General features: G+C 68.5%; 5 protein-coding genes across 5 annotated transcripts; all 5 read left to right on the top strand.

The window, feature by feature from the left end:
• Nucleotides 1-982: 982 nt before the first annotated feature.
• On the top strand, nucleotides 983-2,437 carry EMIHUDRAFT_200140 (hypothetical protein; the record flags this gene model as incomplete). Its single annotated transcript, XM_005791970.1, has 6 exons — nucleotides 983-1,264; nucleotides 1,332-1,467; nucleotides 1,710-1,756; nucleotides 1,935-2,015; nucleotides 2,237-2,281; nucleotides 2,369-2,437. 6 exons carry the CDS (start codon nucleotides 983-985, stop codon nucleotides 2,435-2,437), a joined length of 660 nt encoding a protein of 219 aa, XP_005792027.1.
• A 563-nt stretch (nucleotides 2,438-3,000) lies between these two features.
• On the top strand, nucleotides 3,001-5,133 carry EMIHUDRAFT_448890 (hypothetical protein). Its single transcript, XM_005791971.1, has 4 exons — nucleotides 3,001-3,635; nucleotides 3,701-4,020; nucleotides 4,093-4,127; nucleotides 4,228-5,133. Exons 1-4 carry the CDS (start codon nucleotides 3,011-3,013, stop codon nucleotides 4,943-4,945), a joined length of 1,698 nt encoding a protein of 565 aa, XP_005792028.1. The 5' UTR covers nucleotides 3,001-3,010; the 3' UTR covers nucleotides 4,946-5,133.
• A 1,322-nt stretch (nucleotides 5,134-6,455) lies between these two features.
• Nucleotides 6,456-8,333, top strand: EMIHUDRAFT_448891 (hypothetical protein; the record flags this gene model as incomplete). The annotated part of the gene is made up of 5 exons (XM_005791972.1): nucleotides 6,456-6,514; nucleotides 6,585-6,877; nucleotides 6,953-7,196; nucleotides 7,223-7,507; nucleotides 7,677-8,333. The coding sequence occupies exons 1-5, from the start codon at nucleotides 6,476-6,478 to the stop codon at nucleotides 8,331-8,333; spliced, it is 1,518 nt and encodes a 505-aa protein (XP_005792029.1). The 5' UTR covers nucleotides 6,456-6,475.
• Nucleotides 8,334-10,043: 1,710 nt separating this feature from the next.
• EMIHUDRAFT_200144 (hypothetical protein) lies at nucleotides 10,044-11,301 on the top strand (the record flags this gene model as incomplete). The annotated part of the gene is made up of 2 exons (XM_005791973.1): nucleotides 10,044-10,345; nucleotides 10,902-11,301. The coding sequence occupies 2 exons, from the start codon at nucleotides 10,044-10,046 to the stop codon at nucleotides 11,299-11,301; spliced, it is 702 nt and encodes a 233-aa protein (XP_005792030.1).
• A 315-nt stretch (nucleotides 11,302-11,616) lies between these two features.
• EMIHUDRAFT_97789 (hypothetical protein) lies at nucleotides 11,617-13,720 on the top strand (the record flags this gene model as incomplete). The annotated part of the gene is made up of 3 exons (XM_005791974.1): nucleotides 11,617-12,300; nucleotides 12,544-12,722; nucleotides 12,763-13,720. The coding sequence occupies 3 exons, from the start codon at nucleotides 11,617-11,619 to the stop codon at nucleotides 13,718-13,720; spliced, it is 1,821 nt and encodes a 606-aa protein (XP_005792031.1).
• Nucleotides 13,721-13,879: the final 159 nt, after the last annotated feature.

Raw genomic sequence — 13,879 nt, forward strand, 5'->3', positions numbered from 1 at the left:
TAGTACCGCCGCCACCACCAGACCCGCCACACCTGCCGCCCCCCTCGCTTGCACCAAGACCGCCCGCCGCCGGCCCCCGCTGCTCACGCCGCCGTGCTATACCTATAGCGATCGCCGTACCTCCGTGGGCAGAGAGTGGAACCCGCAGAAATAAAGAATAAACCACCCGCGGAAGGGTTCGGAACCCGCGCAACAACTGCTTTTTAAGAGTTATGGTACCTCGCGTTCTTTAGCAAGCGGGTTCCCAAGGCGGTTCTTTTTTTTCACCCCCCGACTGTGCCTCTTTGGTACTGTGAACGGACCAGGCGCGAGGTAATTCCTTTCCCCGGTGTACCTGTGTTAGTGCCAGTGCGCGCCCGTCCCGTGCCTAGTCTTGTGCGAGGGTGCGTCAAAGTCTTTTCAGCGGCGCGCGGTCATTGCTGTGAACTTGTATTTTAGATTCTTTTCACCGTCCCGTGCCCAGTGTCGTGCGCGCGGTCAAAATTCTTTTCACCGCCAAGAATTGGCACGGCCTGAAATGTCAGTCGTCCTCCACACCGCTGTGGCGTGGCAGACGGTGAACGAGCTAGCGTGCGGCTGCGGGGAGAGCGGCATTGTGCATGGTGCGGAGTGCATTGCCGTTCTTAACGGAGTCGCTTAGGCGGCTCCGGTGGTGAGCCGGTGTGAGTGCCAGTCCGCGCCAGTCCGCGCCCTTGTTGTGCCAGTGTGCTAAATAAATAAATAGAGCAGTCATCTCCAGGAGAGATGGGCGACGCACGAACACAGAGGCACAGTGCGCACCCCGCCCCGCTCACAGGGCGTGCATCACACAGACAGGACTGTGTGACTCCTCGGGTTTCTGGGACTCGACAGTGTGAATGAGAGAGTTTCAAATTCTTTTCACCCTCGCCAGTGCGCCAGTGCGCGCCAGTCCCGTGCCCAGTGTTGTGTCGCGCGTGTAAAAATTCTTTTTCAGCCTTGCATTGCTTCCCGCGCCACGCCCATGTCGGTCGCCGCCGACACCAGCGCCTCGCCGCTCACCGCAGAGTGCGCGCTCGCAAAGTCCGCCAAAGGCGCCGCGTGCGTGCAGCTCGTGGGTCAGGTGCTCGACAACCCCTCGCTGTACGTGTTTGGCGAGCTGCTCGACATGCCAAACGTGCAGGCGCTCGCCGACGGCCCTCCCGCGCACGCCGCCGCGTACGAGCTCCTCAAGATCTTCGCGTACGGCACGTGGAAGGACTACACGGCGCGCGCGGCGCAGCTCGGCCAGCTCTCCGCCGCGCAGGTGTGCCGCGCGGCAAGGGCGGGCGGCGACCTAAGCCCTCACCGAAGCCCTCGCCGCCCCGCGCAAGGCGACCAAGCTGAAGAAGCTGTCAGTGGTGTCGCTTGCGGCGGCGTCAAAGTCGCTCCCATACGACACCCTCCTCTCCGAGCTCGAGATTGGCTCGGTGCGCGAGCTCGAGAACTTGCTGATTGAGTGCGTCTACGGTCCGATCCTCCCTCCTCGCCCCGCCCTCCCTTCCCCACGCGGCCCGCCCCCCGGCGCAGCGCGGCAGCGCGGCGCCCCGCGCACAACCGCTCGCGGGCAACGCGGCGCGGCTCTGGGGTGTGCCGGGGCTGCTCACGGCCGCTCGTCCGACGCGCCGCGCTGACCCGCCACCGCCTCCTCCGCCCTCCTCCTCGGCCCGCCCCTCCACCGCCGGCCTCCTCCCGCACCGGCTCCTCGGCAGGCGAGCTCCTCTCCGGAAAGCTCGACCAGCAGGCGAGGGTCTTCGAGGTGCACCACTCTCTCGGCAGGGACCTCCACCCGTCCGAGGCGCGAGATATAGCCGAGATCACCCGAGATCACACTCTCTCGGCAGGGACCTCCGCCCGTCGGAGGCGCACGCGAGCAGACAGCCTCGCACGCAGCCTCACACGCCGTCACGAGGGGGCGTGCGGCTCGCTGTCCATAGGTTGCGCAGATGGGCGAGCTCCTCTCGCGCTGGCACTCTGGCGCCCTCGACGCGCTCGGGTCGATCCGCAGCAAGGCTCACGTGCCACCCCAGCCCACCTCCACCCCTGCCACCCAGCCCACCTCCACCCCTCCAGCCCCGCGCCGCCGCCGCCCGTCGAGCCCGGCCCCGCCTCCCCTCCCCGCCCGGCTAGGCCGCCCCCGCCCTCACCGCCCCCGCCCCCACCGCCCCCGCCCCCACCGCCCCCTCACCCCCCTCGCCGCCCCTGCCCCCAGCTCGAGGCGTACAAGGCTCGCTGCGAGGCCGCGTCGGCCACCGCCGCCGAGCTAAACACCCCCGTCGAGAACGTGCGCGCGAACCTGCGCGCGCAGGACGACTCCGAGCCGGGCGGCGGCGGGGGCGGCGGCGGCTTCGACGACCGGATGGACTTCGAGGAGGACAAGCAGCGCAAGTCCGGCCGGACCAAGGGCAAGCTCGCGATGGGGTTTGGGCCCCGCAAGTGAGGCTGCCCAGCGGGGAGGAGGGGGAGGGGGAGGGCTATGGAGGCGGTGGGGGGCGGGGACCGCCGGGGTCGACTCCGACGCATGGGGCGGACGAGCGGGCGGCCGCGCGTAGACGCGGCGAGATGGCTGATGGGAGGCGTGTCGGCTGCGGGGGTTGGCACCGGCACTGGGGCCCTCGGAGCAGGCACCCTGGCGATCTCCCCATGAACGCGCGCCGCACCAACAAGCGCACCAATCGATGCATTGTGTGGTTTTCTCTACGTCGGTGCCCGCGGTCGTTGGCGCACACACCACGCAAAGCTTGAGGCGGGAGTCGTTTTCTCTCTTTAATAAACAGAGCAGACAACTCTCTCCGCGCCGGAGAGTCGAGAGATGTGGCAGTGGGCGACGCACGCGAACCCGAGGCACAGCGCTCAGCGTCAGCGCACCCCGCCCTCGTAGGACGTGCACCACACAGCACACAGGACATGTATCTAGGCGCTGCGCGGCTCCGCAGGATTCCCCTGACCCTCATACACAGGCGGAGCGTCTTTTTTGTGAAAAACGATGGCGCATTCTGCGTGGCCGCAAAAAATGGCGCAGCGTCTTCTATTTTGCTGCGTGGCCACGGCGGCCGCCGCATCTGTCACGCGACCAGCGGCATCGACACCGCATCTTCTGCGGCTGCGCGGCGGTGCCAAGCCTCCCGCCTTGCCCAAGGCGGTCAGCGCCAAGCCTCCGGCCGTGCCCAAGACGGTCACGAAGCTGCGCGAGAAGCTCTCGTTTGCGGGCGCGCCTCCGTTCGTGCTCGCGTGCGCCGTGTTCGCCGCGATGGACTCGCTGCTCCTCGGCTACGACATCGGGTGCGTCTCCGGCATCCTCCTCTTTGTCCAGGAGGAGTTTTCGCTCTCGTCGGCGCAGGCGGAGCGGTTTGCCGCGGCGATGAACTCGGCGGCCATCGCCGGCGCGCTGGTGTCTGGCTGGGTGGCAGACACCTTCGGGCGCAAGCCCGCGCTTTTCATGTCCTCGTGCGCCTTTGCGGTCGGCTCCACGCTCATGGCCCTCGCCGGCTCTTACGAGCACCTCGTGCGCTGCCGCTGGCTGCAGGGCTTTGGCGTGGGTGCGGGGCTGCTCATCTCGCCAATGTTCATCGCGGAGGTCGCTCCGAAGCAGTTCCGCGGCGCCCTTGTCACCCTCGGCGAGGTGTCCCTCTCCTTCGGTCTCCGCCTCTCCCCCTCACGCTGCGCCGCCGCGATCGCACACTCACCTCTCGGCCTGTTCCAGGCGTGCTGCTCGCCTTTCTGCTAAACTACCTCCTGTCGGGCGTGCCGAACCAGTGGCGCTGGATGATCTTCCTCGGCGCGGCACCCGACATCCTGCTCGCCCTGCGCATGCTCTTCCTGCCAGAGTCGCCTCGCTTCCTGATCGGCAAAGGCAAGGTTGACAAGGCGCGCGCCGTGCAGCGCCGCATCCTCCGCCCGGCGCCCGAGGCGGAGGCGGACGCGCAGCTCGACGAGATGGTGCGCGACATGGCGACCGAGGAGGAGGGGACGTGGCTCGACCTGCTGCGCCCGCCCACCTCCACCGCGGTCGTGGTTGGCACGGTGATGGCGATGCTGCGGCACGCCGTAGGCGGCATCGAACCTTCTCGGAACCTCCTCGGAGCCTCCCTGTAGGTGCTTGCGGTGCTGCAGCACGCCGTCGGGATCGAGTCGGCCCTCGTAGATGCGGGACACACACTCCTGCTCCGCTCGAGGGCGGCTAATGCGCTGCACTGTGCGCGCCCTGACCTCGGCGTGCCCCCGCCGCAGGTCGATCATCTACTACTCGACCAAGATCTTCCAGCAGGCTGGCTTCGAGTCCAAGTCGGCCGCCATCGGAGGCACCGTCGCGATGGGGCTCGTCAAGCTGCTCTTCGAGACGCACTCGCTGCTCAACCTCGACCATGCCGGCCGGCGGCCGCTGCTGCTCCTCGGCGCTGTCGGCCTCACCGCCTCCCTGCTCGGCCTCGGCCTCTCGATGCAGCTCAAGCTCGCCGGAGGCGTCGCCGGACCGAGCCCCGCGACAGCTGGGATCTGCGTGTCTCTCGCGGCGTACATGGCCTTCCACGCCCTCTCGTACGGCCCGATCACTTGGCTCGTCCTCGCCGAGATCCTCCCAAACAAGGTGCGCGGCAAGGCGATGGGCATCGCCACGATGGCCAACCGGCTCACCTCCTTCCTCGTCGCCTCCTCCTTCCTCACCATGTCGGAGCGGCTGCAGTGGAGTGGCTCCTTCTACCTCTACGCCGCCGTCGCCGCCGCCTCCTTCGTCTTTTACGCGCTCTTCGTCCCAGAGACGAGCGGGCTCACTCTCGAGCAGATCTCGCCCATCTTCGCCGACCCCGCGAGCCTCGTCCGGCAGAACGCGGCCGACCTGCGCCGCAGAGCGACTGCGGTGCTCACCCGAGACAACCTGATCGCCGCTGCCACCGCCGCCGCCCTCTTCGGCTGCATCGCAGTGGGCCTTGGGACCGCGGCTGGCAGCTGACTCTGAGAGGAGAGCGGGGCCGGCCCGACCACACACCAAACCCGCACCACGCACTGAGTCCTCTCACGCCGTAGCTCGTTTGTCATGTGTGAGGGGGCTCGTTCGTCGCAATCCTAGTAACCTTACCCTCGGCCCTAACTTGACCTAGCTACGCTGTGTGTATCGCTAGCCTCCACGGCTCCAGACCTACTTCTCTCCACTTCCTCCACCGAGAGGCGAGAGAGCGGCCGCTTCAGCCTTCACAACCGCTCTCACACACACACACACCTCACACGCACGTGCGGGCACTCCTCGCCACGCAAGAAGCTACACGAGAAGGCCCCCCCCCGACCGAGCGGGCCTGTCCACAGAAGTGTCTCTCGCCATCCCCTGCCGCCCTCTGTCGTCTCGTCGTGGTCGTGCGCGTGTATGTGTGCGTCGTAGGCTCGTGTAGCCCCGTGCGGCCACACTGTTCTTGGTTTTGGTTTTTGAGTAGGTTGCTGCTGCCGCTCGCGGCGCGAAGCGAACACACGGGCACATGACGGAGGACACGGTCGGGGTTGACCACATGCATAAAAAGAAGTGAACTTCAACTCGAAATTTCTGTAGTTAACACCCAAGCCTCCCCTCGATCTCTCGCGGCTTGTGGCCGCGCGCGACGCGCAAGCAAAATGCGCGCATACAGAGATTGTGTACATATGGGGCGGGGGGTCGCTCGCTCGCTCGTCTTTCTCAGTGGCTCGGGGCCGTCTAGTCCGAGGGCTGAGGGGCCGGTGGATCGCGGCATCCCACGAACGTGGTGCGCGGGTTGTGGTTCGCGCCGTTGGCCATCTCGTGGGCCCAACTCCATAGGTCGTTGTCGAGCCCGTTCATCGTTGTCGCCAGCTTGGCCCCCTGCTTTAGCCCGGTGGTTGTTGCGAGGCGCCGCTCCGCAGGGTCGGCCGTCAAGAAGCGCCCGTGCGGCGTGACTTTCACCGACGTTCGCCGCCGGTTGTCACCCTCGCTGTGCGAGGAGGACGCGCGCTGCTCGTAGTGGACCGACGCAGTCTCGGATGCGACGTGCTCGGGGATGCCTATGCCGGCGGCAAAGAAGCGGTAGAGGTCCTCCAAGCACTCGGTGAAGCCCACAACCCAGGAGAAGCCCTCAGCGCGTGTGCCATCGGGCAGGTCGATCGAGGAGCTCAGCAGCGTTTGCTTCGCGCAGCCCTGAGAGTGCCCGCCCTCCGAGCTTGACGCGCGGCCGCTGGAAGCGCGGAGCTTGTGGGCGCGGTCCAGCGCCTTTGCCATCGCTGCGGCGGCCGCCTCGTCCTCCTCCTCGGCGCTGCCCTTGACAGCCCACCCCACGTCCTCAAACGGCGCCTTGATCGACGGGTGGGCCGACATGGGAGTCGCCGACCGAAGATGATCAGAAGGACGGCCGAGTTTGAATCACAGCAAACGTTCTGTGAATACAATTGAACCCGACCAGGGAAAGAATTCGGCGCGCGATGCACTGGCGGCCAAAGCCCGACGGCGAGAGGCAATCGTGGCACCCGTTTGCAGCTCAGCAGCATGCGCGTCCTCCTCGTGTCCGAAAACGTGCCGCCGCAGGTACCGCAAAGCCCAGCAGGCCGAATGCGCTTCACACCCGATGCCCATGTCCGTCGGCTGTCCCCCACAGGTCAACGGCATCGCCCGCCGGGTCGGGAAGTATGCGGACGGCCTTCGCGAGCGAGGCTGCACAGTCACGCTCTGCCACCCGGGGTCTGAGTGCTGCTGGGCCTTCGCAAACCCTTGGAACTTTAGCGCTTCGATGATGGTGTTGCGGCCGCTGGCCTTCGTCGAGCTCGCCCGCCAGCGCTGGGACGTTGTTCACGTCGTAATGCCTCTCAACCTCTCCGGAGTCTGGCTCCTCGCCGCCTTCCGATTCCTGCACCTCTTTGGCGCGGACGCGCCGCGGCTGGTCGTCTCGTGGCAACCTCGAGAGCTCCATTCCCCCCTGCCTACATTGATGCGGGCATACACCTTGCGATCCCGACTTCACCATAGGCACTGCAACCTCGGCGCGTACAACGAGTCCATATTCCCCGCCGGGCTCAACTGGATCACGGAGCGGCTCTGCACAGCGGTCTTCTGCCCGGTCGGCGCCCTCGCCGACAAGCTGCTCATCCCGACGCCTTCCACCGAGCCGGCGATCCGCGCCGCGTTTGGCGACCGGTGGGGCATCTGCAGCAACGGTCTCTCGGCTGAGGCCTTGAACGCGTCGAGGCGCGGCCAACGCATTGGTCCATGGGTCACGAGTGGGCTGTTGATGAACAGGCCTTCAACCCAGAAGCGCGCCACTCGCCCGAGGGCAAGGCGTGGGAGGCGCGCAAGCAGGAGGCGCTGCAGGCGAGCGGCTGCTCGCACCTCCTCCTCTGCGTCGGCCGCCTCTCGCCCGAGAAGGGCGTGGCGGACCTGATCGAGGCGCTGCCCCTCCTGCCCGGCTGCGCGCTGTGGCTCGTCGGGGACGGGCCCGCCCGCCCGCGGCTCGAGCACCTCGCGTCTGCGGCCGGCCTCCCCGTCACTTTCTGGGGCTACCAGCGAGGCGCCGCGCTGTCGGCGGTGCGGCTGCCGACCCCGCCGCGCCTCCCGGGCCGACCCCGCCGCGCCTCCCGCGAGCCTCCCCCGCCCCTCGGACTGTGTCCGCCTCAGGTCTACACCGTCTGCGACGTCTTCGTCTGCCCGAGCCAGACAGAGACGTTCGGCGCGTGCAGCCGAGACGCGCCCGCAGGGCCCCGCAGCCGCCCCCGACGTGCGGGCTGCCTCTCTGCGAGTAGGCCAGACCGTCAACGAGGCTCTCGCGTCGGGCGTCCCGGTGGCCGTGCCGCGCGTGGGGTGCTTCGCCGAGGCGTACGACGGCTTGCTCGACCGCCAGCGCGACATGTGGTCGCCCGGCGACGCGCGCGACATGGCGGCCGCCATCGGCCGGCAGCTGCAGGCTGGCGGGGCGCGCGAGCCGCCGGTGGTGAAGGATTGGGCCACCGCCACGGACGAGCTGCTGCGCGAGTACATGACGTGCGAGGCTGGTGCCGCGAGGAAGGGGCGGTCGCGGGCGGCGCGCGCGCTCGCGAGCGGTGCGCTCGTCGCCGGCTACCCGTTCTTTTGGCTGCTCACCGCGGGCGTGACTCTCGCCGTCGTGTGCCTCTCGCTGCTGCGCACGGCGCTCAACGGAGTCGGCTTGCGCGACTATTGCGCGATCAAGGCGCGCGGGGCTGAGGGGCAGAGGGGAGCGGGGCTGGCCGCGCCGCCACAGCCCCGACACAGAGAGCCCCACGCCCACCGGGTGTCGCAGGCCCGGTCTGTCAAGGGCTCCTTCAAGCGCGCCGCCTCCGCGCCGCCCGAGCGGACCCCGAGCCCGTCGCGCGTGCACGACCCGCTGCACGCCTAGGGAGGACGGAGGGCGGCGGGGCTTGAGGAGGCCCAATCCTGCCGCGCGATGCTAGCGCTCGGACGTCGCGAGCGCCGCCGTCGCCCGTCGTTTGGGCCGACGGGGTGCCGGGCGCACTTGACGGGTTGAGTGCGGGGAGGGCTCCAGCCCGTCGAGTCATGTGCATGTCTATAAGGGGGGGGGGGGGGCTGCTCTCCAAAGGGTGGGGGGGGGGGGGCTGCTCTGTGCTCTCGAAAGGGGCCGCGGGCGCGTCGGTCGCGCTCTCCGCGCACGCGAAAGTGCCGGCGGCCCCGGGGGCGAGTCTCATATCCTCGTCGTTCGACATCTGTCATCTCCCATTCTGCCGAGAATTAAAGCCGGCTATTGGAAGAAAAACAGAAAAGAAAGAAAACATGCAGCCCAAACGAGGGATGGGGGGGAGGAGGACAGGGTCCCCACCTGCACGAGCCTCGAGCCGGGATATTTTGGAGGGACGATCCGCATCAGGGCGAGGGCGAGGGCGAGGGGCACAGGTGGGGCTCTCCTGCTCCTGACAAGGGACACGACAGGCTCGCAGCGCGGTGCACGGTGGACTCCCAACTGCAACTCCACTGGCGGTCTCATCTCAGTCTAGGTTAGGTTAGGTAGAAAGGTGAAGAACAGCCAGGCTCGGACTGGACACCAACGCGGTATGGGTGGACGCGAGACAGATGATGACGACACGCACGAGCGACACACAGACACAAACAGGCTCACAAGACACACAGCCAGCTGGCTGCCACACACCCTGAGTTGGCGTACACATAACTCAAGGCCACATCCTCCCTGTCGCCCCCCCCAGCACTCCAAGGTGCCAAGAGAACAAACAAGGGCACAACAAACAACAGACGACAGGAAGTAACATGTGAGGCTGGAGCAGGCTTGCTCCGCCTCTAGCAATCTCGCCGCCAGCCGCAAGGCACGGGCGAGACCGTGTGTGGGGTCATGTGAGGTGTCTACGGACGCCCTCCTCGTCAGAGGCTAGCTGCCTACTGCTAGCCCTATCTCGCACTCACGGGCAGTGACAATTCAATGGGTGAGTGTTTGCGAGCAGAGGCGCGTGGGCTAAAACCTAAATCCAGGCCGCACGTCGTGGCACTCACTATGACGAAGTTAGACGTGCGGCCGCAGCGCGCCCATCGTAGGCTCGGCGGTGCGCGCGTGTTAGCGAGAAAGTTGCGGGTAGAGCCATGCCCGACTTTCCGAAGACGAGCCCCGCGCCACGGATGCCAAAACAAACAAACTCTCTCTCTCTCGGATGCCAGTCGTGCCTCCTCGCGAGACTGCGAAGAGAGATAGGAAGAGGCGGACGCCCAAGGGTGGGCGACGGCTAGCGCATCACACCCCTCTCCTTAAAATCCCTGTGTGGTGGCGGCGTGCCGTCCTCCCATCCCTCCCTTGGCTTGTGAGTTTTCTTTCTTTTCTGCCTCCTCGGGATCCGCCCCTCGAGCCGTCCGCACTGTCCCTGAGTGCGTGCCGCCTTGGCGGCACGCATTCGGCGAGGACAGTCCTGCTGACGGGAACGTGTTGCGCGCCGGCGACGATTGCGGCGGGGTGCCACGCCGAATTCTTTCCGCGACCCGCACAGAGGCGGCTGGAAGCCGAGACAGAGGGCTCGATCACAGAAAAGGGCCAGACACCACGTGTGTGCTGCGCTGAGAGCGCGCCAGAACAGGGTCTGAGATAGCCGCGATGTCTTCCTCCATCTTTGGCGCGCCGCAGCCGGCCGCGAGCAACGTGCTTCTCCAGATGAAGGCGGGCAAGCTCACCCAGAGCGGCACGACCGTCACGGCAGACCCGCGCAAGGGGCTGCTGCTGCTGCAAAAGTCTGACGACGACCTGATGCACCTGATATGGAAGGATCGCTCGAGCAACACGGTCGAGGACGACCTGATCATCTTCCAGGGCGACGCGACGCTCAAGCACCTGCCGCAGTGCAAGACGGGCTACGCGATGCTCCTCGAGTTCACGACGGGGCGAAAGTCGCTCTTCTGGTCGCAGGAACCGCGCAAAAAGGGGACCGACTGGGAGGACATCGCCAAGGAGAGCGAGCTGATGAACAAGGCGAACGGCATCCTGAACGGGAGCCAGCCGCCTGCCGCTGCGCCCTCAGGCGCCGCGCAATACCCGCGCGCGCCGCGCGCGCGCCTGCCCCTGGCCGCGCCCGCTCCTGGCCGCGCCCGCTCCTATCCCGCCCCGCCCGCCCCGCCCCTGAACCCCCCCCGCCCCCCGCCCCCTCTTCCCCGCAGTTGGCTTTGGAGGCATGACGCACTCGGAGCTCCTCGCGATGCTCTCCGGCGGCGCCGCACCGGCGGCGGCTCAGCCCGCGGCCGCGGAGCCCTCGACGCCTGCGCCGGCGCCTGCGCCAGCCACTACCGACGCGGCGGCGCCGGAGGCGTCCTCGGCGACGCCCGCCGCCGCAGCCACCGCCTTCTCGGCCGACTCGATCGCAAACATCCTCGGCAACATCACGCCGGCGGCGCCCGCGCCCGCGCCCGCGCCGGCGGCGGCGGCGGGCGGCGGCGCCTTTTCTGCGGACTCGATTGCGAGCATCTTGGGCAACATCGCGCCACCGCCGCAGGTGCAGCCGCTCTCCCTCAACGCCGTGCTCGCGCCAGACGCGGCCCAAGCCCTCGTGGACGGGGAGATGGAGCGGCGGCTGGCCGAGCACCTGCCACAGGGGGGGGCGGTGGCGGAGAGCGTCCGAGAGACGCTCGCCACACCGCAAATCTCCCAGGCCGCCGCGCGGCTGACGGAGGCCCTCCACACGGGCGACGCGGCGGGCCTTGTGATGGAGCTGGGCCTCAACCCAAACTATGGCGGCCTCGGAGTCGAGCCCTTTCTCCGCGCCCTACAGGAGGCGACGCCCAAGCCGTCCGACGACGCCGCCGGAGGGTCGGAGGAGGAGAAGCCGGACGACAAGGACGGGCCGGCGCCGATGGAGGAGTGAGCGACGCGCGCGGGGGGGGGGGGGGGGGGGAGTCGGCGGGGAGGGGGCCCACCGACGGGAGGGTCAGGAGTCTGGAGAGAGTCTCGGAGTCCGCGGACCGCCGCGTCAGTCCACAGTCGCCTCGGCGTGCATTACACTCTCTACGTGATCCTCGTATAGAAAGAAAGCAAAGCGCGCTCACTTTCCCAACTTGGAGCACTTGGAGTGCAGTCGGTAACCTCACATCCAGGGCCGGGGAGTCAGAAGCGCACCCGCCCCCGGGCTGTTTCTTTTGTCGCCCGAGCACGAAGTGTGGACAAGTGCCGCGCTCAGAATATGTCGTGCACGGCGGACTGGGTCCGCCGCTCGACGCGCCGTCAGGCAGAGCCGGCGAGGCTCGCCGAGGAGGACTGGGATCCGGGTCGGCAGGCGGAGATGTCGCTCTTCCTCGTCGGCAGCAACGACTGGCACAGCCTCGAGGGGCGGGCCGGCGCGAGGATCGATCTGGTCAACCTGCTCGACGACGAGTCCCTCCCGCCCGTCGCGCCTCCCGCCGCGCCGTCCACGGCTCGCCGCTGGCTCCTCCCCGCGACGGACCGGGTGGCGCTGCGCCTCGCCCGACAGCGCCGCGCGCTCGAGGCCGCCGGCTGGACGCTGCTCAGCAGCAGCCCCGCGCTGGTGGAGAGCCTGAACAACAAGGCGCTGCTGCAGAAGCACGCGGCGGAGCTGCGGCTCGGCCACCTGCTCCCGCGCCACTACTTCGCCGCCGCCGCCGCGTCCTACCCGAGCGTCTTCAAGCCGGCCTGCGGAGAGCACGGTGAGGGCGTCGCAATCGTGCGGTCCGAGAGGGAGGCGGAGGCGCTGATTGCGGAGGGCGGCGGGCGAGGCGGCTGGGTGCTGCAGGAGCTGGTGCGCGGCCGGCGGGAGGTCAGCCTCTCCCTGCTGCTGCGGGAGGGCGAGGTCGTGACGGGCGTGCGGACAGTGTATGTGTACGAGGAGGCGGAGTACGTGTGGCCCCGGGTGCGGGAGGACGTGGCGCAGCGCGCCTCCGAGCCCGTGTCGAGCTCCGACGCGGAGGCGACCCCCCTCCCCCCCCCCCCCCCCCCCCCTCCCTCCGCCCCTCTCTCCCTTCGCCCCTCTCTCCCCGCCCCTCCCCCTCTCTCCCCGCCGCGCGTGCCGCTCCTCCCCGCCTCGAGTGCCGTGCCCCGGCAGGCGGCCGCGAGTCAACTCATGAGTCTAATGAGTGAGTGACGCCGCGAGCAGGTGGTCGTGCTGGCTAAGCTGCTCGCCGGCTACACGGGCGTGTGCAACCTCAACTACAAGCGGCGGCCCGACGGCTCTCCCGTCGTCTTCGAGGTCAACGCGAGGATCGGCGCCGACCTGGCGTGCGACGTGCCTCCTCCGCTGCTGCGCGCATCCTCCTGGCTGCTGATCCGCCCCCGGTTGCGAGCCGCGTCTCTTCACATGCCTGGCTGTGAACAGGCGCGCCTTCTTGCTCGCCGTCGACCAGGGCGTCGCGCTTGCGAGGGCGGGGGGGGCGGCCGGGCGCATGGACGGCGCTGCTGCCCCGCTGGAGAGCGACGACGACAGCGACGACGACCTGCCGCTGGTGCGCCGAAGGGCGCCGGAGAAGCGTGCGGCCGAGGCGGGTCTGGCTCACGGGCCGGGCTGGCGCCGAGACGCGGGAAGGAAGGAGGAAGGGCGGACGGCGGACACGGCGGCGGAGGAGCCGGCGGAGGGGGGCTACTGGCGCGAGGGGGACCGCACCAGCGACGACGACGGAGAGGACGATCTGCAGGATGATCTGCCGCTCGCGAAGCGGCGCAGGCCGCCGGCGCCTCCCGCAGCTCGCGCTGCGGAGGAGTGCACCGAGACGCAGCAGCCACTTCAGGCGGTCGTGACACAGGACGGAGGCTGGCACCGGGAGAAGGAGAGGCGGAGGGCGGCAGAGGCGGCGGCAGCGAGGGAGGCGGCGGCAGCGAGGGAGGCGGCGGCGGCGGCAAGGGAGGCGGCGGCAGCAAGGGAGGCGGCGGCAGCGAGGGAGGCGGCGACAGCGAGGGAGGCGGCGGCAGCAAGGGAGGCGGCAGCGGCGAGGGAGGCGGCGGCGGCGAGGGAGGCGGCGGCGGCGAGGGAGGCGGCGGCGGCAAGGGAGGCGGCGGCAGCAAGGGAGGCGGCGGCAGCGAGGGAGGCGGCAGCAGCAAGGGAGGCGGCAGCAGCGAGGGAGGTGACGTTAGCGGCGGCGGAGGCGCAAGCGGCAGAGGCGCGCGAGGCCGGGTCAGAGGTGGGCAGTGCGATGCGCGCGGGTGTGGCCGGGATGGAGGTGGATGCAACAGGCTCTGCCGAGAGGCGGGACGACTTTGCCCTGCTTGTGCTCCCTCCAAAGAAGGCCTTCTCGCGGCGGGCGGCGCTGGCCAGGCTCAGTGCTGGTGGCGAGACGTGAAGCTGAGCTAATGCGGTAATGAGAACGTTGTCAACTGCGTAAGGCTATATTTGCATGATGTCGTCGGTGGGTAGAGCTCTCCATTTTGGAAGGACGATCAGGGGCACAGGGGGTGGGTTCTCCTGATCGTGCAGGTGGTGGAGCCCAGGTGCGGGGGAC

Source organism: Emiliania huxleyi (assembly GCF_000372725.1).
Source record: "Emiliania huxleyi CCMP1516 unplaced genomic scaffold EMIHUscaffold_11, whole genome shotgun sequence".
Lineage (NCBI taxonomy): Eukaryota > Haptophyta > Isochrysidales > Noelaerhabdaceae > Emiliania > Emiliania huxleyi.